This window comes from Spea bombifrons, chromosome 7, assembly GCF_027358695.1.
Source record: "Spea bombifrons isolate aSpeBom1 chromosome 7, aSpeBom1.2.pri, whole genome shotgun sequence".
In the NCBI taxonomy this organism is placed as follows: domain Eukaryota; kingdom Metazoa; phylum Chordata; class Amphibia; order Anura; family Pelobatidae; genus Spea; species Spea bombifrons.
This window is the reverse complement of record NC_071093.1, coordinates 3,769,089-3,789,522: the sequence shown is the minus strand read 5'-3', so window position 1 is coordinate 3,789,522 and position 20,434 is coordinate 3,769,089. Positions and strand designations below refer to the sequence as shown.

The 20,434-nt window shown below is 43.5% G+C and overlaps 3 protein-coding genes across 4 annotated transcripts; 2 read left to right on the top strand and 1 right to left on the bottom strand.

Annotated features, from left to right (window-relative positions):
- Nucleotides 1–85: 85 nt before the first annotated feature.
- On the top strand, nt 86–7,093 carry ANKZF1 (ankyrin repeat and zinc finger peptidyl tRNA hydrolase 1). Its single transcript, XM_053472085.1, has 15 exons — nt 86–138; nt 822–943; nt 1,290–1,381; nt 1,563–1,665; nt 1,761–1,957; nt 2,250–2,365; nt 2,465–2,618; nt 2,785–3,004; nt 3,431–3,526; nt 3,761–3,959; nt 4,707–5,027; nt 5,295–5,406; nt 5,501–5,668; nt 5,958–6,028; nt 6,312–7,093. The coding sequence occupies exons 1-15, from the start codon at nt 131–133 to the stop codon at nt 6,427–6,429; spliced, it is 2,097 nt and encodes a 698-aa protein (XP_053328060.1). The 5' UTR covers nt 86–130; the 3' UTR covers nt 6,430–7,093.
- Nucleotides 6,948–14,167, bottom strand: GLB1L (galactosidase beta 1 like). The gene is made up of 16 exons (XM_053472080.1): nt 14,060–14,167; nt 13,224–13,393; nt 12,590–12,740; nt 11,971–12,031; nt 11,332–11,426; nt 11,049–11,229; nt 10,698–10,756; nt 10,438–10,559; nt 9,905–9,945; nt 9,473–9,591; nt 9,233–9,307; nt 8,873–8,962; nt 8,690–8,803; nt 8,427–8,558; nt 7,766–7,990; nt 6,948–7,424 (listed from the first exon to the last, which is right to left on the bottom strand). The coding sequence occupies exons 1-16, from the start codon at nt 14,108–14,110 to the stop codon at nt 7,221–7,223; spliced, it is 1,890 nt and encodes a 629-aa protein (XP_053328055.1). The 5' UTR covers nt 14,111–14,167; the 3' UTR covers nt 6,948–7,220.
- Nucleotides 14,168–14,972: 805 nt separating this feature from the next.
- On the top strand, nt 14,973–20,105 carry STK16 (serine/threonine kinase 16). 2 transcript variants are annotated; one of them, XM_053472083.1, is made up of 8 exons: nt 14,973–15,039; nt 15,453–15,562; nt 16,137–16,356; nt 17,907–18,040; nt 18,208–18,328; nt 18,771–18,866; nt 19,348–19,469; nt 19,959–20,105. In XM_053472083.1, the coding sequence occupies exons 2-8, from the start codon at nt 15,477–15,479 to the stop codon at nt 20,095–20,097; spliced, it is 918 nt and encodes a 305-aa protein (XP_053328058.1). In that variant the 5' UTR covers nt 14,973–15,039; nt 15,453–15,476; the 3' UTR covers nt 20,098–20,105. The 2 variants fall into 2 exon arrangements, with proteins under 2 accessions (XP_053328058.1, XP_053328059.1); XM_053472084.1 differs by having other exon boundaries at nt 14,974–15,027.
- The last annotated feature ends 329 nt before the right edge of the window (nt 20,106–20,434 follow it).

Genomic DNA, 20,434 nt, shown 5'->3' with positions numbered 1-20,434 from the left:
AGCGTTCGGGGCGTGGTTCCAAGGTTTGTTTTGGTAAAACTATAACGCAGAAAGCTTTGCAAGGCTGTCAGAGACCGGAAGTGATGTCATATGCGGAAGCGAAGCGGCTGATGTGGTCCATGTGGGAGATATGGAAGGGTGAGATTGAAAACTTGTGAAGTCTGTTTAGTAGTATAATTACCCTTAATTTAATAATTATTATTTATATTCCTTCATATATTAGAGGATATAAGGTCATTAATAAATAATATTGTATACGTGTCACTGCGTCTATCATAAAGCAAACTAGATGTTATAGGGACACATGGGAAAAACCAACTGCCATATTTTATAAACATGTAATTTATTTGAGGTTGTTTTTCTTGCCAAATATAAAGTAACTATTTTCACAATATCATAATCTGATAAAATATAAATACAATAGTAATAATTACTGGCAATTGTGTCTAGGTTGTAAGCTCTTGCAAACCGAGCCCTCTTTTTAACGTGTAGTTCGTCTTAGTCTGTCGGTTCTGTTTTTGTCGCACCCTTTGAATGTAGGGACTGTAAGAAGCGACGGGGATATTGTTGGCGCTATATAAATAACAGATAATAATAATTGTCAGGGATGCGTTTGTTGTTTTGAGATGGACTTTACTTCAAAGGTTGTATAGTTTGAGGAAAGAGACGAATATCTAGTTGTAGCGTATTGAATAAAAGGGAAAGAGAACACGGGAGCAAATGTATCCAGTGGATTAAATATAAAATCTGGGTGATATCGTGGGACTCGCTGGCTTTCTGATTGTCTGTTTAACGTGTAATAAATGATTGTGTATTCGCAGGTCCCCTTCGGTGCAGACCTTCTCGCTGTTTGATCTGGGTGTAGAAAGTCCGGTGCTGTCAGGGCTTTCGCTGTATAGCAGTAATGGAAGGGTGGAGATCCAGGATGACCTCAAACCTTCAGGTATAGGATCATGTGCTCCCTGATAATATAATGAACACACAGTTAGGGACAGCATTATGATATCGTCCTTAGCTACAAGTATATAATAAGCAATACTTTCCTTTGGTTCATAAATAGTGTGTTGCCCGCTTTCTGGTGTATGGAGTAACTTTGATGGGAATCCTTGTAATGTGAATTTAATATACCACCTCATAAATCCAGGATCAGAGGGTTTTAATGTGATTCAGCTGATGTAAGGTCGGCAACGTTTGTGATTAGTCTTTAGGTAGGTGCTTAAGATTCTACTGTGTAAAATTCTATACAAAGTCTTCATCATTAATGCTGAACTCTTCCTTTTCCTCCCTAGAAATCAAACTCGGGGAAACTAAAGTTCTGGAGATTTCAGACCGTTTGAGTTGTTCTGCGTGCCAGTGTGCATTTGACAGCAGAGAGGAGCAGGTAAGCTTTGTGTACAGCAGATGTTTTAGTAGGAACACAGAGTCTTGGTAGTTTGAGGGTTAATCCAACCTCCGTAAGAATCTTAAAAACAGTTATGTGCACCACAATTATATACATTTCTTGACTCAAACTGCTTAAGGTCCCCTGTAGTCTAATATTTTCTGACCTAAACATGTTTCAGAGAGAGCACTACACTCTGGACTGGCATAGATTTAACCTGAAACGTAGGATTAAAGGTGCAGTCCCGCTGAGTGCTGAGGATTTCCAGGAGAAGACACGTGCTGGTAAGTGGTGATTCTTAGCCTGTGACTTTTCTTCCACAAGAAACACCTTAAGGACTAGATCTAGATTAAAGAGAGCTTTTTCTTTTCTTTTCCAGGAGATGTTTCCAGCATCTCTGGCTCAGATTCAGAGAGCTCTGATGATGACGATGGTGGTGGGTTGGATGTGTCCCCAGGGCCAGATGCAGATCCAGACCCCATTCCTGGACCCTCTAGGCGTTCTCAGAGATGCTTTTTCAGGAACGGTCACAAACAGCTCCTCTCCGTGTACCGCTGTATGTTAGGGAAATCCAAGGTAAGCAGCAGGAACCTTACAAATACCTCTGGCCTGTGGCGCACTCAAGGACGGCTTGCCTTTTACATTTCAGGCTCAATGCACAGCAATGTAAATCTCATGTATTGTATTCCTGACTACAGCATCCTTGTCTGGGGATCTGTAGAGCAGTACCGCCATCCTCTCATATGGGTGAGGTCCTATCTGTGTCATTTTATCCTCTTAGGCAACAGGTATTGTTTTCTAGTAGACACCCCATCATTAAGGAGTATACGTTCTTCTGGATCACTGTCAATCTGATAAACTGTTGCAGGACTCGGATCTCGAGCCGGAGCAGCTTTTAAGCTGTGTGAAGTCCATGCAGGAACAACCGCTTGTGGTGATACTCATGGCTGGGGGAGGACACTTTGCCGGGGCCGTATACAAAGGGTAAGAATAATAAGTGATCACGTAAGAGCAAAGCATTTGCTGTTCACAAACCCTGTTATTAATGTTCTCTTTTCCCCCTCCTCTCACGTGCAACCGCAGAAAAGAGGTGTTGAAACACAAGACCTTTCATCGTTATACTGTGCGCGCTAAGAGAGGGACCTCGCAGGCTGTACACGATTCCCAGAACCGCAGCCACATGCCCAAGTCAGCCGGGGCTGCCCTTCGGAGATATAACCAGGCGGCTCTAATCACGGTGAGGATTGCAGGGAAAAATGTGCTCTTTAAATCTTTATCTGCCTCTCACCGTGGAAGAAGCACTCTGCTGCTACCGGTCTCATCACGGTTCCACTGTGTACGGCGGTGCTTTGCGATCGTTGTCCGTTACGCTGTGACATGTAGCGTGTTTCCTTCGCACACAGGACATCACGCAGCTACTGCAGAGCTGGGCAGCGGAAGTGAATGAGGCGCGCTGCATATTGGTTCGTGCCCCCCGCTCCGACAGGACCCTCTTTCTCGGACGCAACTCCCCCATCTCCAGGAAAGATCCACGCGTGCACAGTGTGCCCTTTGTGACCCGAAGAGCCACTTTCCGAGAGGTGCAGCGAGTACATGCGCAGCTCTTCACGCTGCAGGTCTTTGGTGAGGCTCGGGTAAAATAAGCAATAAAACCTAAAAACAGTCAAACTAAACAATTCAGCTAATTTAAAAAGAAAATGCAAAATACGCAAGGTTTCAATAAATAAACATCATTCACCTAATGCGAATAATTGTCGGTAAACCTGTGTTTTTCGGCAGTCTGGCAGTCGATTTATGCAAATACTGTGTTCCCGAAAGTGTATTTTAGACATAACACATTCCTTGTTTATCACAAGCACCTTTTAGTCATTTATTTTTCTAGGTTCCTGTTCCTTTTGCACTTGATAATTTTGTTACATGAGGGGGCAGGAGTCATGTCCCCCAGAACTGCTCTAAAAGATACCATTTCTTGTGTTAATATATGGAAATATATTTAATATCTCTATTTTAGTGATTCTATTAAAAATTTTATATATTTTTTTCTTTTAGAAAAAGACATTCCGCTGTCGCTTGTCTCAGGGCCAAGAATAAAAGTTACCAAACCAAGAAAACCAGTCCGGACAGAGACCAAGGAAGAAAGAACGGGTAATTTATATAAATGTATAGAATTACAGGATGTTTACGTTTTGGGCTGTTCTCATGCTTCCTCTAATTTTCATTGCTGTAAGATGAGAGGGGCTCTTAGTGTTGCCCAAACTTGTCGTCTTCTGCACCTTCTTATATCCATCATTAAACCCTATTCTCTGATTTAATGTATCAATGCCCCCAGCGTGTAATTTTACAGGAACCCCTGACCTTGAATTTATTTTCCCCCCACAGATAGTCCGGATTTATCTGAAGAAGAGGAACCTGTAACCGAACATCTTATAACAGAAGAGCTGACGCTCAGCACACTGGATCTTCGAGAATATGAACTGCAGCCTAAGCGAAAAAGGAAAAAGAAGAAGAAAAAAGATGTGGAAATAACTGAATCGGGTAACGCTGCTCTGAATATTCCTGACGCATCATGCGCTGCAAAGTTATGGCTGTGATCCAGTTATTATACCCTAGAATTGCAGCTTTTTTTAATGTCAAACAGAAGTCTCTCTGGTTTAATCTCTTAAATGGGACCTCACCATTTTTTATTAGTATACATTTGTAAAAATTATGCATTTTTTTCAGTTTTTGCCCCATAATATGTTTTCAGGCAGCTGCATATCAGCCATTTGTTCCCTGAGTCCAGTCTACTAGACAAACGTAGACTCCCTGACTCATAGAAATGATAGAATGGCTCTGTATTAATTACCCATCTGGTCACTCAATAAATGTTGTCACATCTTGACAACAATGGCGGCCTCCAGGTCTGCAGATAAAGGGACTTTATTGGGGGGGATGAGATTTTACCGTGCGGTTACATTGTGTTTTAGCAGTGACTTTCCTTCTAAAAAAGGCAGTTGTTTTGCTTTAGAAAACCTTAAACCGCAGCATTCGGACCAAGAAAAGGGGCTTCAGGAAATGGTGGCATGTGATGACCTCTCTGTTCTGGAAGGTGAGCTAAGGTCCTGTTTATTTAAGCTTCTTACCCCTTCGTGATAAAGGGAGTATGGAAGCAAGTCGTTTGCCCCTCTAGGACATGTTGTAATTATATAAAGAAACAATCTTGGCCAAAGAAATGACAACGGTTTTGTTTGTTTTCTTTTAATTAAAAGTTCCTACAGTCAAAATATTAAAGTATACACGGCTTGGGTGTCCATTTAACCAAATAAAACACGGGAGATGAGTTCAGCTACAGTGACTTTACTCGCGTTGTAAGAACGGAGACGCTGAGCGCTGTGTTTCTTGTAGGCGATGAGGTGGGCCGAGCTCGTAACGCCTTGTTCACCTGCTGCAAGACGGGGGATTCAGAGACGGCCAAGCAGATCCTCCAAGATCTCCCCTCGAGTACTTCACAGACATCGGCAGCAAAGCCAGCTGTCGGGGCGCTCGGCAATCTGGTGAATGAACGCCTGCCTATCGAGGGACGTACCCTGCTACACGTGGCGGCGTCGGCGGGACATGGAGAGGTGGCGTGTCTGTTAATGGATGCCGGCTGGGATCCTGCACTCAGGTACCGAGTCCTACTCAAAACTACTTTAGATCATGTTAAGAGTTTGCAAGTGGGTCGAAAAATCAGGGAAGATATTGCAGAAGTCGACGGATTACATTACTGATTATTTTATCTGCTTAATTGAAGAAGGAAGATTGAATTAAATACGGCAAACATTTTATTTATGAAGAATAACACTCCTATTATTCATGGTTTTTGTGATGCAGTTTTTATGCTTCTGGTACCTAAAGGCTCTGTTGCGTATCGTGTTTATCGCTCGCCTTCCAGGGACTCTGCCGGACGGACTCCTTATTCCCTGTGCGCTGACAAAGTAACGAGGAGCCTCTTACGCAAATATCGGGAAGACAAGCCAGAGAGATATAACTACAGCAAAAGCCAGGTGAGCAGCGAGAGACTTGGGCAGTGATAGCTCCAAGCTAGTTTTTGGGGGGGGGATTCTCGTGACCCTTTTTATATCGTGTAACCGATCTTAGATCCCAGAACCGATTTCGGAGGAAGCAGAGACTCAGAGGGCCAAAAAGAAGCAAGCGCAGAGGGCACAGAAGAAGCAGCGGGAAAAGGAGGAGAAGGAAGAGCGGAAGAGGAGGGAGGAAGAAGAAGCTGAAAAGAAGAGGTTTGCAGCCCTGAGCGACCGTGAAAAGGTGAGAAAAACACAAACCCAGCCGGTTCTGTCCAAAACCCGTTCGCGATTGGTGCAGGATCCAGAAACATTGGTTTGTGGGAGTAACGGTTATCGTGCACCCAAGACTTCACTCGATTATAGGGGAAGATTCCAAATGACCTGCTTTACGTAGTTCCATACATTGCTTTCTTAGTTACTATTTAGGATGTTCATGAAGTGGAACCCAAAAGGTCCTTTGCCTTTTTAAAAATGCTTTTAATTAAACCAGCGTCTAGTATTTCCATTCTATGCCATTATTTTTCCTGCAGAGAGCGATGGCCGCAGAACGCAGATTGGCTGCCCAGCTCAACACCACCAAAGCGATGGAGATCCAGGGCAGGTAATTAGTTTACCGCTCCAGTCCTTGGGGGCACAAAAACTACAGTCAGGTTTTCAGCGGTACTCACGAAAGAATATGTAACTTAACACAACTCTAACAGTCAGGTTCCCTGGGAGCCAACCTGTCTCCAAGCAGGACAATAAGAAATAGCAAGTAGCTGGGGGTTAGCGAGGAAAGCTTTTCTCTTGGAAAATGTGTTACCCTGCTACCTGAATAACCACGTCTCTAAAACTTCATGGGCTGCGTGATTTATGTTAAATATCTGTTTGTGGGTTTTTTTCAGACGCTGTTGGCTGTGTGGAGAGTCCCTTTTAGGAAAAGTACCCTTCGAGTATCTAGACTTTTCCTTCTGCTCCACTCGTTGTTTGCAGGAGCATCGAAGGAGCAGCGCAGCCAAATGATCGGAGAACAGAACCCCGGAGATCGCGGCATACAAGGGCTTCCCAGCAAGACGTGTGTGAATAGGAATTGAGTATAAGATCAAAAGGTACTTGATGGGACGAGACGAGCGTCCATGGTGCTGACCTCTTTGCACCTTCACCATATCTCAGTATTACCTGGCCGGGAAGCCGAACCCGGGCGCTGCTTGAATTTAAATCGTTGGGTTTCTGCGGTCGGACGTTCTGAGGCACCGATTAGGAAAATGTCGCCTTTCCTAAATCTCACACTTTACGGTTCTGTACACTAAGTGAATCCCCATGGAAGCCGATTAGGACTAGGATTGCTAATACTGTGGAGCGTCCAAAGTCTTTGCAGAAATCTTTAATCGTGAAAAATTCAGTTTTCTTTAGGGCATACTTAATTGTCATGTGACACAAAAGCAGGCATCGATAGGCTACTGCCATATAAATATAAAAAGTTTTTTTAATCTGATTAAACCTTCAGCAGACCAAGAATAAAATGAAAGCTATGCCAAGGCTGTGCAACAAAATGTTTTATCGATGTGCAACAGGAGCGTAACCGTCTGAAATAATTATTAAAAAATTGGAGGTGATTCTGCTGGCAATTAACCTAATATACTGAATGTCTCTTAAAATTATAAACCTATGGAAACCTTTTAGTTCAGTTCTTTTTTACTACGTTCTACTTTAAATTGCGGCAGATGTGCTCAGAAGGCAAAATAGCTTCGCTGAAGAAGCTCGATTAAGACGAGTGGATTGTCCAAAGGTCCCTTTCCATGCGCAGCGTCACGTCAGACGGCTTGTGATGTTCCGTTAAGTATGGGCCGATCTATAAGAAACGCTCTAAACCCAGAGGGGGCGCTTTCCAGTTCCAGCACAGTGACGTTGTTGTAATCCTTGGTGCTCAAGATGCTTCCCGGAACATACAGCGTGACCTGTGGCCCCCGGGCTGGCCAGTACCGGCCAACGTTAAAGCCATTAATCCACACCTGACCCTGTGAAATAATAACGATAATAACACATAATAAGTGGACACAGAAACACGTTTCTTGATTATGTGTTTGAGATCCGCCGCTGTAGGTAGAAGATGCATTTTGTTTGTATAGATCAAAAATGTGTATAGATGAAAAACGCCGCAATTAGTTGCATCCATTGGATGTTTGGGTTGGTTTGTGACACTTAGAGCTCTATAGATCAGAGTAACGTCAGCCTGCCCTATGGAAAAATGTAAGTTATATACATTAATTGTGCGGCATGATGGAGCTCGTCCCATGCATAGATACATGTTCGTGTGTATGTAAAAGGGTGATATAGAAATGCAGAATCGGAGTCCTACCTTTCTCCAATTGGTCAGTTTTAGAAAAGTGTCTCCTCGAGCGGCCGTTTGGAATGTGCCCATATAGAACGTGGGTCCTGTGTTGCTTTCTATCTTCGGACCCCTTAAAATGTTGTTTTCCCCACCGTGTGGCCAGCCTTCTGCAACTGGGCCGTCGATATTCAAAGGATAAACCACCCAGTCTTTGAGGAGGTCTCCTGCGAGGGTCAAATTGGACACCAAACCCTGTAGAATAAACGAGTACAGAGCCAAACATTCAAAAGCTATTAGTGTTCAAAAGGGCATGTTTTCAGACCAAACCAAAGAATTATGGTATCTAGTATTCTAGAAGATCCACATCGAATATGCATTACCAGTGAGGCGTAGACGTTGTGGACTATGGTCCACTTTGCTTCAGTGGAGAGTAGGCTGGTTTTTCTATTTATATATCGCCATCGTATTTAGCAGCAACGTGCAATGTATAAACAGGACAGCCGTAGTGCATCACATATCGATTTGGAGTTACAGAAACAGAAGGTGAGGAGGGCCCTGCTCGTAGGAGCTTACAATCTAGAAAGCTCATGCTTAATATATGCATTCACTTATTATGTCCCCCTTAGAGTACAGCTGTAGAGTCAAATATATACATACAGATACAAATGCTCCATCCGAGTGACCGTACCTTGAAGTCACTGAGGTACGAACCAAAGTTTATTCTCCCCATGTTTTCCACCAGAACGTCCAGCCATTCGCCGGCGCTGCCCGTAACGTTGATTGTTCTTATGTGATCCCTTTCCAGAACCCCAGCAAAGCTCTGCGGCGGGGGGTAGAGAGGAATACTGGTTTGCTTATTTCATGTAATCAACGCAATTATAAAAAAGGGAGAAAATAAGGAAAATGGGTATTATCCAGCAGTGGCAGAGTGGCGGTTTTTGTTGTCCTTACCCCATCAATTGTAACGTAAGCCCGATCGTGGACGCCATTAAAAGGATCTGTAAGGCTGGTGATGTCTGGTGTATCCCAGGGCAAACGCGTCCGGTACAGCATGAATCCAAAATACTGAAAGAGAATGGGGTTAAACAGAAACAGAATGGATACCAATAAAGCAATTAAGACCGGGGGGGTTACCTGTTTGGCGTCCTCGAATGTGATGGGGTACTGAGTGACCGTTGGGCATCCAGGAGAGAAGATATCCAAAAAGTCTGCAAGGTTCCCAACCTAAATAACAGAATATCATTGGACGCAGGGCTAACGAATTGTCACGAGCCCCATAGAGGTCACTTGAACCACCCATTGTACAGCGCTACGGAATTTGATGGCGCTATATAAAACAAATAATTAAGTGGACATGTCATGGAATCTGTTAACTATTTATAAATGGGCCACACTGGCCCCTCAAACTGTTGAGCAAGCTCCTAGGTGTTTCCAGGTCAACTCATCCCTGAGATCCATGAACCCATGTAACTTGTTTTGGAACAAAGATCTCACCTTCTGCAACTTGACGACACCGTAGTCATATTTTGGAGATGGCGGAGGGAAAGGTCCTAGTGGAACGGAAAGAAACTATATAAAAAAAAACAAACAAAAAAAAAAACAGAGTTTAGTTAGAAATGATCTAATTTCACACAGATGGGGATATTTTTAGCACGCGGTTGAACCGTTGAGTCCTAATCGGTTGTTAAAAAAGCAACAATTTGTAAAAAACAGCCATTAATACTCATTATCCACCTTGCTAATCACGGCACGTATTGCTAGTAGTTTTTCAGTGGGGTCACCAGCCTCGGTTAGGGGGGCATCATAGTCATAGCTTGTTGTAATTGGCAGGTATTTTTTCTTGAAGTCGGCTCCTGGAAATAAAATGGGTACCGATTGCATGTATTTATCATGAGAAATGCTCCGTGCTTTTTTAAGTTAATTCAATATTTTATCATTTAAATATGCTGCTTCACATACTTCTGTAAGATTCGTACCGCAATCCCCCCGTCTCGAGTTCATATTCCCCAAGCGCAGGATTGTGCACATGCGCCGTAGCGCTGCCAGTTTGAGTGACAGTCTACCTCCCAAGCTCCGCCCCCAGCGCCCCGTTCCACCGGCGGTAGAAGTTCGGAGGAATGCATTTAGTTTTAAAGCTTCATATAGTGACCCCCCCATCTCACTTACCATTCCAGTAGCCAAAGTTTGTGCCTCCTTCAAACATGTACCTGGAAGTAGAGAGAGAAGAAACCATAGCGCCATCATATTCCACAGCGCTGTACAATGGGTGATTTCTATACAATGCTTAAACTGGAGGTGATAAAAGCGATTTAGGATTTAGTTGTACCAAATCTCTTTATGTTTTATTCATACGTATAGCTTGGTAAATGAGTGCACCTGGCTGGTACAAGGTATGGACAGAATTCTAACATTGTGTATGGGTCAAAGAGAAGACATGTCACTATCAATGTACAGCTTGCTTCTACTCCTATTATAAAAGGATGCATGTTAATTTAGATGATAAAAAGATTAGTTTTTTTATTTAAATATTAGAATTTTATGTAATAATTATAACCTTAAAATAAAGTTTTAAACACTTTACTGCCCCCCCCTATAATAAGTGCTACCATTGATACAGTTTGCTAAATATTGTTACCATTGGTTCTTTGTTAACATCACTATTTTATATCCTAATTCTACCCCTACTGTACAGCACTCACATATTGACGCTGGCCCCCATCTCCAAAATGTCCTGCAGACCCCGGCTGACCAGCTGTGCGCTGCTTGAAGAATGATTCTGCCCCCAGTAATCCAGCCAGCCGGTGTAATACTCGGAGTTCACCTGGAAGAGATTGGCTAATAGTAGCTGGGAGCAAGGACGACCACGCATAGTGCCACATTTTCACACGGCGTCTACACGTTTATTCATACAACAGAAGGCTGTATGAATTTATTTATGAATGATGAGGAAACCTCGTACCAGTGGTCCGGTGGGTTGAAATCTGCGCAGAAGCTCGAAGGATTTTGTTGCGTTGTCCGCTAGAAAAAGAAAACGTTTCTATAATACTAAAGAATAAATATGGTTGAGTAAATACTTTATAATGGTTTTTGAGTACACACATTTTTAGTAACATTACAACTTCTTGATTCCTGCACCAGTGGGAAGTTATGGGTTTAGTATAATATATATATATATATATATATATATATATATATATATATATATATATATATATATATATATATATATATATATATATATATATATATATATTGTATTTGGCAATACTGCTCTAAGGACTGTCACCCCTAAAGAAGAGCCGCTGCTTACCAGGTCCGAAATCTACGGTGGCGTGTATACCCTGCAGGGTCCCGCACTTCAGTTCATTGTGCGTATTGCCATCAGTGGTGAAAAGTACAACTTCGTCCCCTAGGTAGAGGCGGAAGATTTTGTGGAGATGCCGCATGTAGTCGTAATCACAGGCCGGGAAACTGCCGTACTCATTCTCCACCTGTCGGGATAAACGGAAGCTGCCATTTCTAAGTGACCCCAAACTTTTGAACCGTAGCTAAGAAAAAAGGTTTTATAGTAAAGAAGACGCAGGGACGGTCACCTGGACGCTAATTATGTTTCCTCCGTTGTTATACAGTCGCGGGCGCAGTTTTGGAAGCAGAACAGACATCCAGGAGTCAACAGCATTCAGGTAGTCTGTAAATGGGAGTCAAATAATAATCACGCCTGAATACTCATTTGGTAATAACTGGCATTATACGATGTGAGGAACATACACGGATCCGCGGATTCGATCGCATGGGAAGTGTTATGATGGAGAAAGAGCCAATATGTGTTGCGTCGACTAAGTATTGTTATTCATTTTTGACTGTTCCACTGCTAGGCTGCTCATCTTAGAGGGAACATCGGTTAAAATGCCTACACACGATGAGCATAAAACAGTTTGAATGCAAATAGTCATTAAAAAGATGTCTTAAACTTTGTAATACGTGATGTCTGGCTTTGATCTGTGGTCCAAGAATACCCACAATCCAATGGGAACGGAATTTGATGGGGCTACAGGAAACAATAAATAATAATATTAATAAGAAGCACTTTGCTGATCTCGAATCCCTGTGATGTAGGCAGCCATTTTTCCTCTGTAAGCCCCGCCCCCTCTCCTCTCACTGATCACTGATCAGCTGTAGACAGATCCCGTTGCTTATATCGTTACATTGATAATGTGAACGTTGCTGGTCACCTGGGTCCGAGCTGCGCAGAGCTATGTCTTTCTTATTCAGTAGCCAGGCTGGAAGACCCCCCTAGAAGGCAATAAAAAACAGACATTATTTTAGCACTGTATCTTTTATAAATGATGTCATTCCTGACTGCTTCAGTAAGCAATGCTTCTTACAAAGGTGCAGTTTGGATCATCATTTGGATATTAGCAGGCTGGAGGAGGGCTAACTGCCCCCTGGCTGCCCTGATGCAAAAATTTGGACTTTGCACATTTCTGATTTTCCATTAACCCAACTGGATCATTTCTGGGCTCCTTTGCTGGCCTCTCAGCAGCTTTTATCTATTAGATGTCAACGCGCCCTGACCCAATTCCAAAATCTGCCATGGTTTTGGAAGCCATCATACCTGTCTTTTAGTGAGGCTGTCTTCTATGGTTGAAAGTTATTATACCAGCTGGATAAATCCTACAATCGTCGATCAGCTTAGTTGCTCAGCCTTTGATTTGTTAAATTAGATGTTTAGCCCTAAAACTAAGCTTAACGGTGACACATTTCAGGTGAATTTACCGCTTTAGACATTTTATTCCATTCCTTAGAAAGTACCCAATATATTATCTTTCCTAAGATTGTGATATTTCTCACCATATCCCATTCTGAGCAGATATAAGGTCCAGGTCTTATGATAACCAGAAGGCCAAGTTCACTGGTCAAGTCCAGAAAACGTTCTAGATCACGGTCTCCTTGGAAAGCGTACAACCCAGGTTGCGGCTCGTGGTAATTCCATGGGACATATCTGTTAACGAACGGGAGGAATTATTTAACCAGCACATTGAGAGACGCAGAAGAAACAGGTCTTAGACAACCACAGATGTCCATCAAAGCATCTTCTGCCAGGAAGTGACAGCATACATGCGCACATTGCTCAGGAGAACATTTGTCATGATGTCAGGTCTTACGGACCCTCTATCCACTCTAACTAAGGGTACGCGAGGCTGGGTTACATTGTAACAGGATAAACCAGAGCCCAGAGTTAATATCTGATGGACCTTTGGAACATGTGATGAAGACAAGATGGTTGCTAATGTGTAGCTAAGTGAAGAATATACAGGGTACATTTTTTTTAAGAACAGTTGGATACTTAATAGGAACGTAAGGGATTCCAAATCCTCTGCCCCTCTTTAACCCTTTAGTATCTGGTCTGCTATAAAAATCATATTGTCAGAACAGCCATTGGTCTTGCTGTTGAGGTGGGGACAGTACGCAGTTCGGTACTCACACTTGGATAGCGTTCAGTCCCGTCATGTACATCTTCAGGAGCCGGTCCCGCCAGTAGGCAGCCGGTATTCGGAAGTAATGGACGCTGCCAGAAATGTAACGGAAACACGTGCCGTCCTTCTTGAAACAGTTACGGTCATAATCGATGGCGAAGGACGGATCTGCCCAGGCCTGCGAGCGACGGGAAGAAAGACCACGTCTTACCGAGCCGAAAGCGTGAACATAATTATAGAATCCACCAAATAATGTTTCCACGCAGACAGGTACCCATTTATTTGTAATAGTATCAATAACGATGAAATTATATATATATATATCAGAGGCTAGTTACATCAATACAAAAAAAACATAAAAACCACAACTTCCTCAAAATTGAGTTATTTATATAGAACATTTGTTTCTCCTGTTAACCGCTGAACGCAACATGGCTTTTAGGGCTGCAGAACCCTGCGATACCCTCATACCCAGCAAACATTCTGCGCTCCTAGAAAAGAGGGGCATCAGGGGAGGAGAGAGAGGTGTCAGAGGAGAAATGAGGGGCACTGAAGGGGGAAAGAAGGGCATCAGGGGAGGAGAGAGGGGCATCAGAGGAGAAATGAGGGGCACTGAAGGGGAAAGAAGGGCATCAGGGGAGGGGAAAGAAGGGCATCAGGGGAGGGGAGAGGAACATCAGAGGAGAAATGAGGGACGCTGGAGGAGGAAAGAAGAGCACAGGAATTTGAGGCCAATAGAGGGACTGTCCCTTCAAAAGAGTGTCACATGGGAGGTATGCTATACATCAAATACTACTACTAGTAGTTTATGAATGAACATATCAGTTACTATGTAGCCACTTACCCGAGGGCACAGAGTGCCCATCAGCAGAAGACACAGAAGTCTCCCCCCCATGGGTGCAGCACATTAATGCCAGTGATGTTTACTGGGTTCTGGATGCCGATCCCTGATGTGATCGCTCGGTGTCCCGCTCACTTCGTGTTCATTGTATTCTCTTTGATGCTCTCAGTAACTCTTTTCTCCCCTTGGGTTCTTCCCCTCAGCAGATCACGTGACTCTCCAGCCACAAGTCACGGGGTCCTGAGTCAGTGTATACTGTATACAGCTGCAGAAAACGTTTCGAGGGGGTGTCACTGGGGGCAGATCGCAGACACAATGGGCACGGCTGGGGTAATAAGGCTGGGAGCACAAACAGCAATTTGCTGAGCCAGAGGTTCCACCAACTCTAAAGGTGGCTCGTTCATTGTGGGCAGAGTTGTGACATCACGTGGCCCTATCCCTTTAACGTGGTGCCTGCTGATGTGACACTACATAAAAGAGATAGGGCACATCTCTCTGGCACTTAAAGGGTTAAACGCTTATTTTATTTAGGCTGTTTATTTATTGAAGAGTCGCATCGGGTGTTCAGCCTGAACAAAAAACAAACATTGGGGAAAAAACATAAATGTAAAAGATTGGCACAGCAAAGACACAGATGGTTCTCCTCAGAAGGTTATATCACTTTCATGTATTTTTCATGATTACTGTGTTCCTTAGTTTGTTTTTATTACGAGTTCTAAACATGGGGCCCAATAAATATTTTTTCATGATGTCTGCCTAAAAAGTGAAACCTGCTCCTGGCATAGAGCTCCCAGTGGCACCCGGCCCCATCCTATCTAGGGAGTCTATGTTGCCAGGCAACTAAAGCCAGAGTTGACAGCCGGCGCTTTCCAAGACGTCATCCGCCGGCGCCTGGATCTAGCGGCCGCTGGTGAGTTATGGTTCCGGTTTGGGGGGGAGAGCTGTCGTGTTGGCATTACCTGAATAACCCGGTTCGGAGCGGGGTAACAGACTGCGGGGATCGCTTAGCACCCGTGCCACCTTCTGCGCGGCTCATTATCCACCCACTGCAACACTGGGAGGGTAGTGAGCATTCATTAACATATATATATATATTTATATAAGGGGAGATACAGCATAAATATACATATTATACATTATTCCAGTATGTACTGTGATTTAACCCTTTCAGTACAGTGTGAGGCATGTATGCTGTTCCCTCATATATATAATATATATATAATATATATATATATATATATATGAATATATCTATCTACAGTGCTATATGTATGTGTGTGTGTGTATATATATATATATATATATATATATATATATATATATATAGTGATGTCATGTTTGTATGCATTACACCTGGCTGTAATTTTGTGAATTTATATATATTTTTTTCTTTTAGTGATGAAATTATGTGTAAACAGCAATGGGTTCTGCTCTGTGCATCTGCTCGCGAGGGGTTCTAACCATTGACAATAAGCGCTACCTCTTCATCCAGAAGCTCGGTGAAGGGTGAGTGTCGTCGGCCCCTCTGGACGCCGTATGATTTTCCGACGCATGTGAGGTGCCTGCTCTAACTGTGGGTGCTTACGGCTTTCTATATAATATGCGTAATGTTCATTCATAGTGAATCCTCTGTTCATAACCGTATTCGGCTGCTGCTGTTATTGCTAGAATATAGATATGCCAGCGGCTACCCGAATATTATTATCTTTTATTTATATAGCGCCGGCAATTTACGCAGCGTTTACTACAAATATTCAAGGGGACTGACAAGACGAGAATTGACAGACTAAGACAAACTGAGGCATTAGAATATCATGGTAGTTGTAGCAGTGCTTTACATTGACTCAGGATAATGGGCATTGTAGTTCACCTGCGGAATAAGGCTGTGATTCCTGTGCTTGGTAGTCTCCCCTAGTACATTAATTATATTCTGATCAGGTGCGGATATCATGCATGTTATTGCAGTGTTGTAGTGAATACGATGTATTGTAGTTTAGTCACCCAGTACACGTTGCTTTAGCGGAAGAATCCGGAATGGATTTAATGATTATTGTACTGATTGTGTGTTTATTTATTACAGGGGCTTCAGTTACGTGGATCTGGTGGAAGGGGTGCAGGACGGCCGCTTTTACGCATTGAAGCGTATATTATGCCACGACCGCGACGATCGCAAGGAAGCTCTGCACGAGGTGGAGATGCACCGGCTTTTTAATCACCCCAATATCCTGCGCCTGGAAGCGCATTGCATGATCGAGAAAGGGTCCAAGTGGGAGGCATGGCTGCTCCTGCCCTTTGTCCAGGTAACACTAAGCAGCGCGATCTCGCCTAACTTGGGTGACTAGGGGTGCGACACAAGTTTTACTGTTATCCTTAAACTCATGTTGGAAAGTAATTTTATTACAGAGAAGTCAAATAATTTGCTGATTCCAAAAAAAGGTATATTAGTAAGCTTGAAAACTATACATTTTTCCTGGTAGCCCATGTTACCCTTTTGCGGCAAGCTTTTTAACCCTTTAGTTGTTTGAAGTGTGTCCTTATCGCTATGGAACAGCGGGCTTTATTTCAGTCCACCAAGGGATTTTTTTGTATGATACTGACCATATCAGCGACCACAAATCCGGGCAAACAGAGTTCACTAAGTCCTGGTTGCAGCTTGTGCTTAACCTGTGACTGACTGATCCAAAGAGAATTTAACAACATAGAAGGATCTTTCGGCTCGTTTTTTCCTGCTGTAAGGGCTCAGACCTTTAATCTAAGAAGCAGCGAGGGAATTGGTGCTCGGTGAGTTTATCATCTTACTTTCCACACGTTCCACCCCATGTGATTTCTTTGGAAATCTGCAATTCCGGAGAGGCTCAAATTCTATGAGTTGTTCCATGGAGTTTGTGCGGAGTTCGGTAAGTTGGACAATTAAGTAATCGGAGGAATGCTGAGAGTAGCACTTGAGTTGTCCTAAATGGCGTGGATCGCTGTCTTATACGTGCTAACAGTCATTAAATGCCATAAGCATATTAAGCAAAAACAAATCACGCTTTAACAAATTTCCCACTAACTCTTGTCACCCAAATGCTTCCCCAGACCACCAGCAGACCACCGGAACACACAGTTCTGCCCACTCTGTACTTCTGCGTTTGCAGCGAGCCTCGCACTCTGATCATGGCACAGATAATGTAACAGCCTTTGAAGCTGCTGTTCCACATGGACTTAACATTAACTACATTCTTTAGTGTGCTAAGCCAATAGAAGATCTGTCATTTTATTATTACCGCTTCATCACGTTTAAACACAGAAAGTATTTTTTTACAGTTTCTAGAACAGCCCGTAGGTGCCGGCTTCTGTGCGCTGTTCCTGGAAATATTGCGGATGAGAAAAGAAAAAAACCTCATTAAAGAATTAGTTCTGGGAAGGCTTTGGGCATTCAGCGGTACTAAGAGCGATGTTTCTGATGCTGCATTTAATTACAGCGTTGCGTTCAGCAGAGTAGGTGGAACGGCACTTTTATAACCCTCTTCAAGATGTCTCCGGTTTTAAGGGACATTTGTGAGAGTCCTTCCTAAAAAGCTCTGCGTTCCATCTTAAGTTCTCTTTGTGAATAGCTGATGATGGATTATTAGCCTGCCCGCCCTTAAAGCTTCCTAAATATCGAGACGTTAAAGTCATATAAATTTCTCTCTGGTTTGTTATTAGCGAAGCGTGTAATTTAAAAGGTAAACTAGCTCCGAGATCGCTCGGCTCGAACGTTCAGATACGGAAGCTCGCTGGCTTTGTGCCGCCATTAAGCCTTTTGCGCAACATTGCTTATGTTGGCCGATCTCTCCAAAAAGTGACATTTTTGAATTTACCTTTTCAGAGAGGAACGTTATGGAACGAAGTGGAAGCTCTAAGGGACAAAAATACATTTCTGCCGGAAGATAGGATTCTGCACATTCTGCGCGGTATATGCCTGGGACTGAAAGAAATGCATGACCGTGGATACGCACACAGGTATCACGGAGAAAGAGGTCTTAGTAGTGATTTAGATGACAAAGTAACCACTGTGATCAAAAAAAAAAAAACTCTTATTACAAATACCTTCCGAAATGACGTTATCTCTACGTTCAGATACGAATGGAAGCGCTAAATGGTCGTTTTTGTTTTCCAATTTATTTTAGGGATCTGAAACCCACTAATGTCTTACTAGAAGATGATGACCGGCCGCTGCTGATGGATTTGGGCTCTATGAACCATGCTCGCATTGAGGTGACAGGGTCCCGGCAGGCAATGGTCGTGCAGGTACGGTACCTTCTTTAACCGGGATCAGCCATTGATCTTTCCCAGGCGTAGTGCAAGTTTAAGCGAGTGACGCTTGCCGTGAACACTTCTGGTGAGGAGAGGAAAATAGGAACCAGTACTGGAGCAGGAAAGCTGCAAACTGGGGAGATGTTCAGACAGTGAAAAACTATTTGATATCTTCTGCTGAACACAGATGCGAAGAATATATACTATGTACAGGATTTAAACGTAGCGCAGTTTTCCGTTACGATCATCTCATGCGCAGCAGCGGCGACGCAACTAGAAGGTTTCTCAGCGCACCGTACAATATGCTTTGTGTTCAGATGGTCTTCACTACAACACAGATGATGTTTAACCCTTCTGTGTGTGTGTGTGTGTACATGCCCTCTAATTCATTTGTTCAGAAAATAAAGCCCATCTATTGTTCGCGTTGTGTCCTCAGGACTGGGCTGCCCAGCGCTGCACTATTTCCTACCGAGCTCCGGAATTATTCAACGTGGAGAGCAACTGCGTGATTGACGAGAGAACTGACGTCTGGGTAAGTCTTTTCAAAGCTCAGCTCCTTTCCGTTTTGCTGTTCCAGCGATGCAAGAAGGGAATTACGTTGCCAAGCGAAGCTGGGTAAAATTTCCAAAGTTTGGGATTTATTTCCCTTTCCTTGCTAACGCTTTCTGGAACCAGGCAATCTATTATTTTTATTATTATTAATGCCTGTACATTGGGGGTGTAAATGTCACAATACTCATGACACTAGTGGTGTCCTTTTCAGAAGTAGACACAAACGTTCCCCAATTTTTTTTTTCCTAACATAAAATCTTGGAGGATTTGTGTCCTGCGCTGGTGTTTTGCCAGATAACAAACATTTTGTGCCTCATCTGACCATTTAACCGTTTTCTTGACTGTTCATATTGAGGACAGTAATGTAGTTTATAACCTGTAGTTATCCCTTGTGATATCTGCCCGCGTGTCACTAGGTGCGCATCTGACTGTGTTTGGCTTTCTTTCTTCTTCCGCCCCAGTCTCTCGGTTGCGTGCTATTCTCCATGATGTTTGGGGAGGGACCCTACGATATGATTTTCCAGAAAGGTGACAGCGTGGCACTGGCCGTCCAAAACGATATCTCTATTCCGCCTAATGACAGGTGAGATGATAGACCTTAAAAACGCATGGGAATGTGATTGAACTCACTTTATGGGTAAGCGAGTTAATCAATGCGCTGCTTTCCACTCTGGCAGCTGAATGGTTAATGTTCGTGTGTTGAAATAGACTTGGACACATTATTAATTTGGAGTTTGAAGTGCAGCGATCCTCACCGAACGCTAGGTGGCGAAAGTTATCATCTAATGACCCGTATTCCGAGTGCTGCCAACATGTAATCCTAAGTACACCTGCCAACGCGTTCCTCTGTCGGGACCGAGAAAGGCATAAATTAACTGGAAGAGGCCTTAATCATGGGTAGCCGACAGGTAGCCCTACAGTTTTGAGGACCCTCGGCCAGCCTGTGTGTAGCTGGGTTGCCCCCTGGAGTGTCAGTATAAGCAGCCTTCGTTATTTTGTGTTTGGTGGTAATTAAGGTGTTCGTTTGGTTTTATGACCGCTGTGATTAGTATCCCTCCTTGTCTTGTTCTAGGTACTCGCAGAGTCTGGAGTCTCTGCTTTCATCCATGATGGTGGTGAATCCTCAAGAGAGGCCTTTCATCTCCACTATACTTGCCCAGGTGGAGGCCTTGGTGTCTGTCGTCGATGGACAGGCCACTACTAGGATATGATGTCGCAGGAAACATGTCACGAGGAAGCTTTATCGAACCTCCTGTCCTCTGCTCCGCAATAGGCGTGGGAAGGAGTGACTGCCGGGATTCCTCGCTGATCTACTTCAGAAACAATTGTTTGCGAATTCTAGCGGAGGAGGGGATCTTTTTTTTAATGTTCTGTCGAAGGTGTAGGACTGTGGTCCCGCCTTTTGGAAATGCAAGGTTTTGGGTTAAGATTGCCTTTTTTTTTTTCTTTTTTTGTTGGGATCATAGAGGGACCTTGAAATGTCTCGAGAGACGCATTCCATGATCCCCGGGCTACTTATCTCAGGCCATACCCAGGGTCTCTGGGATC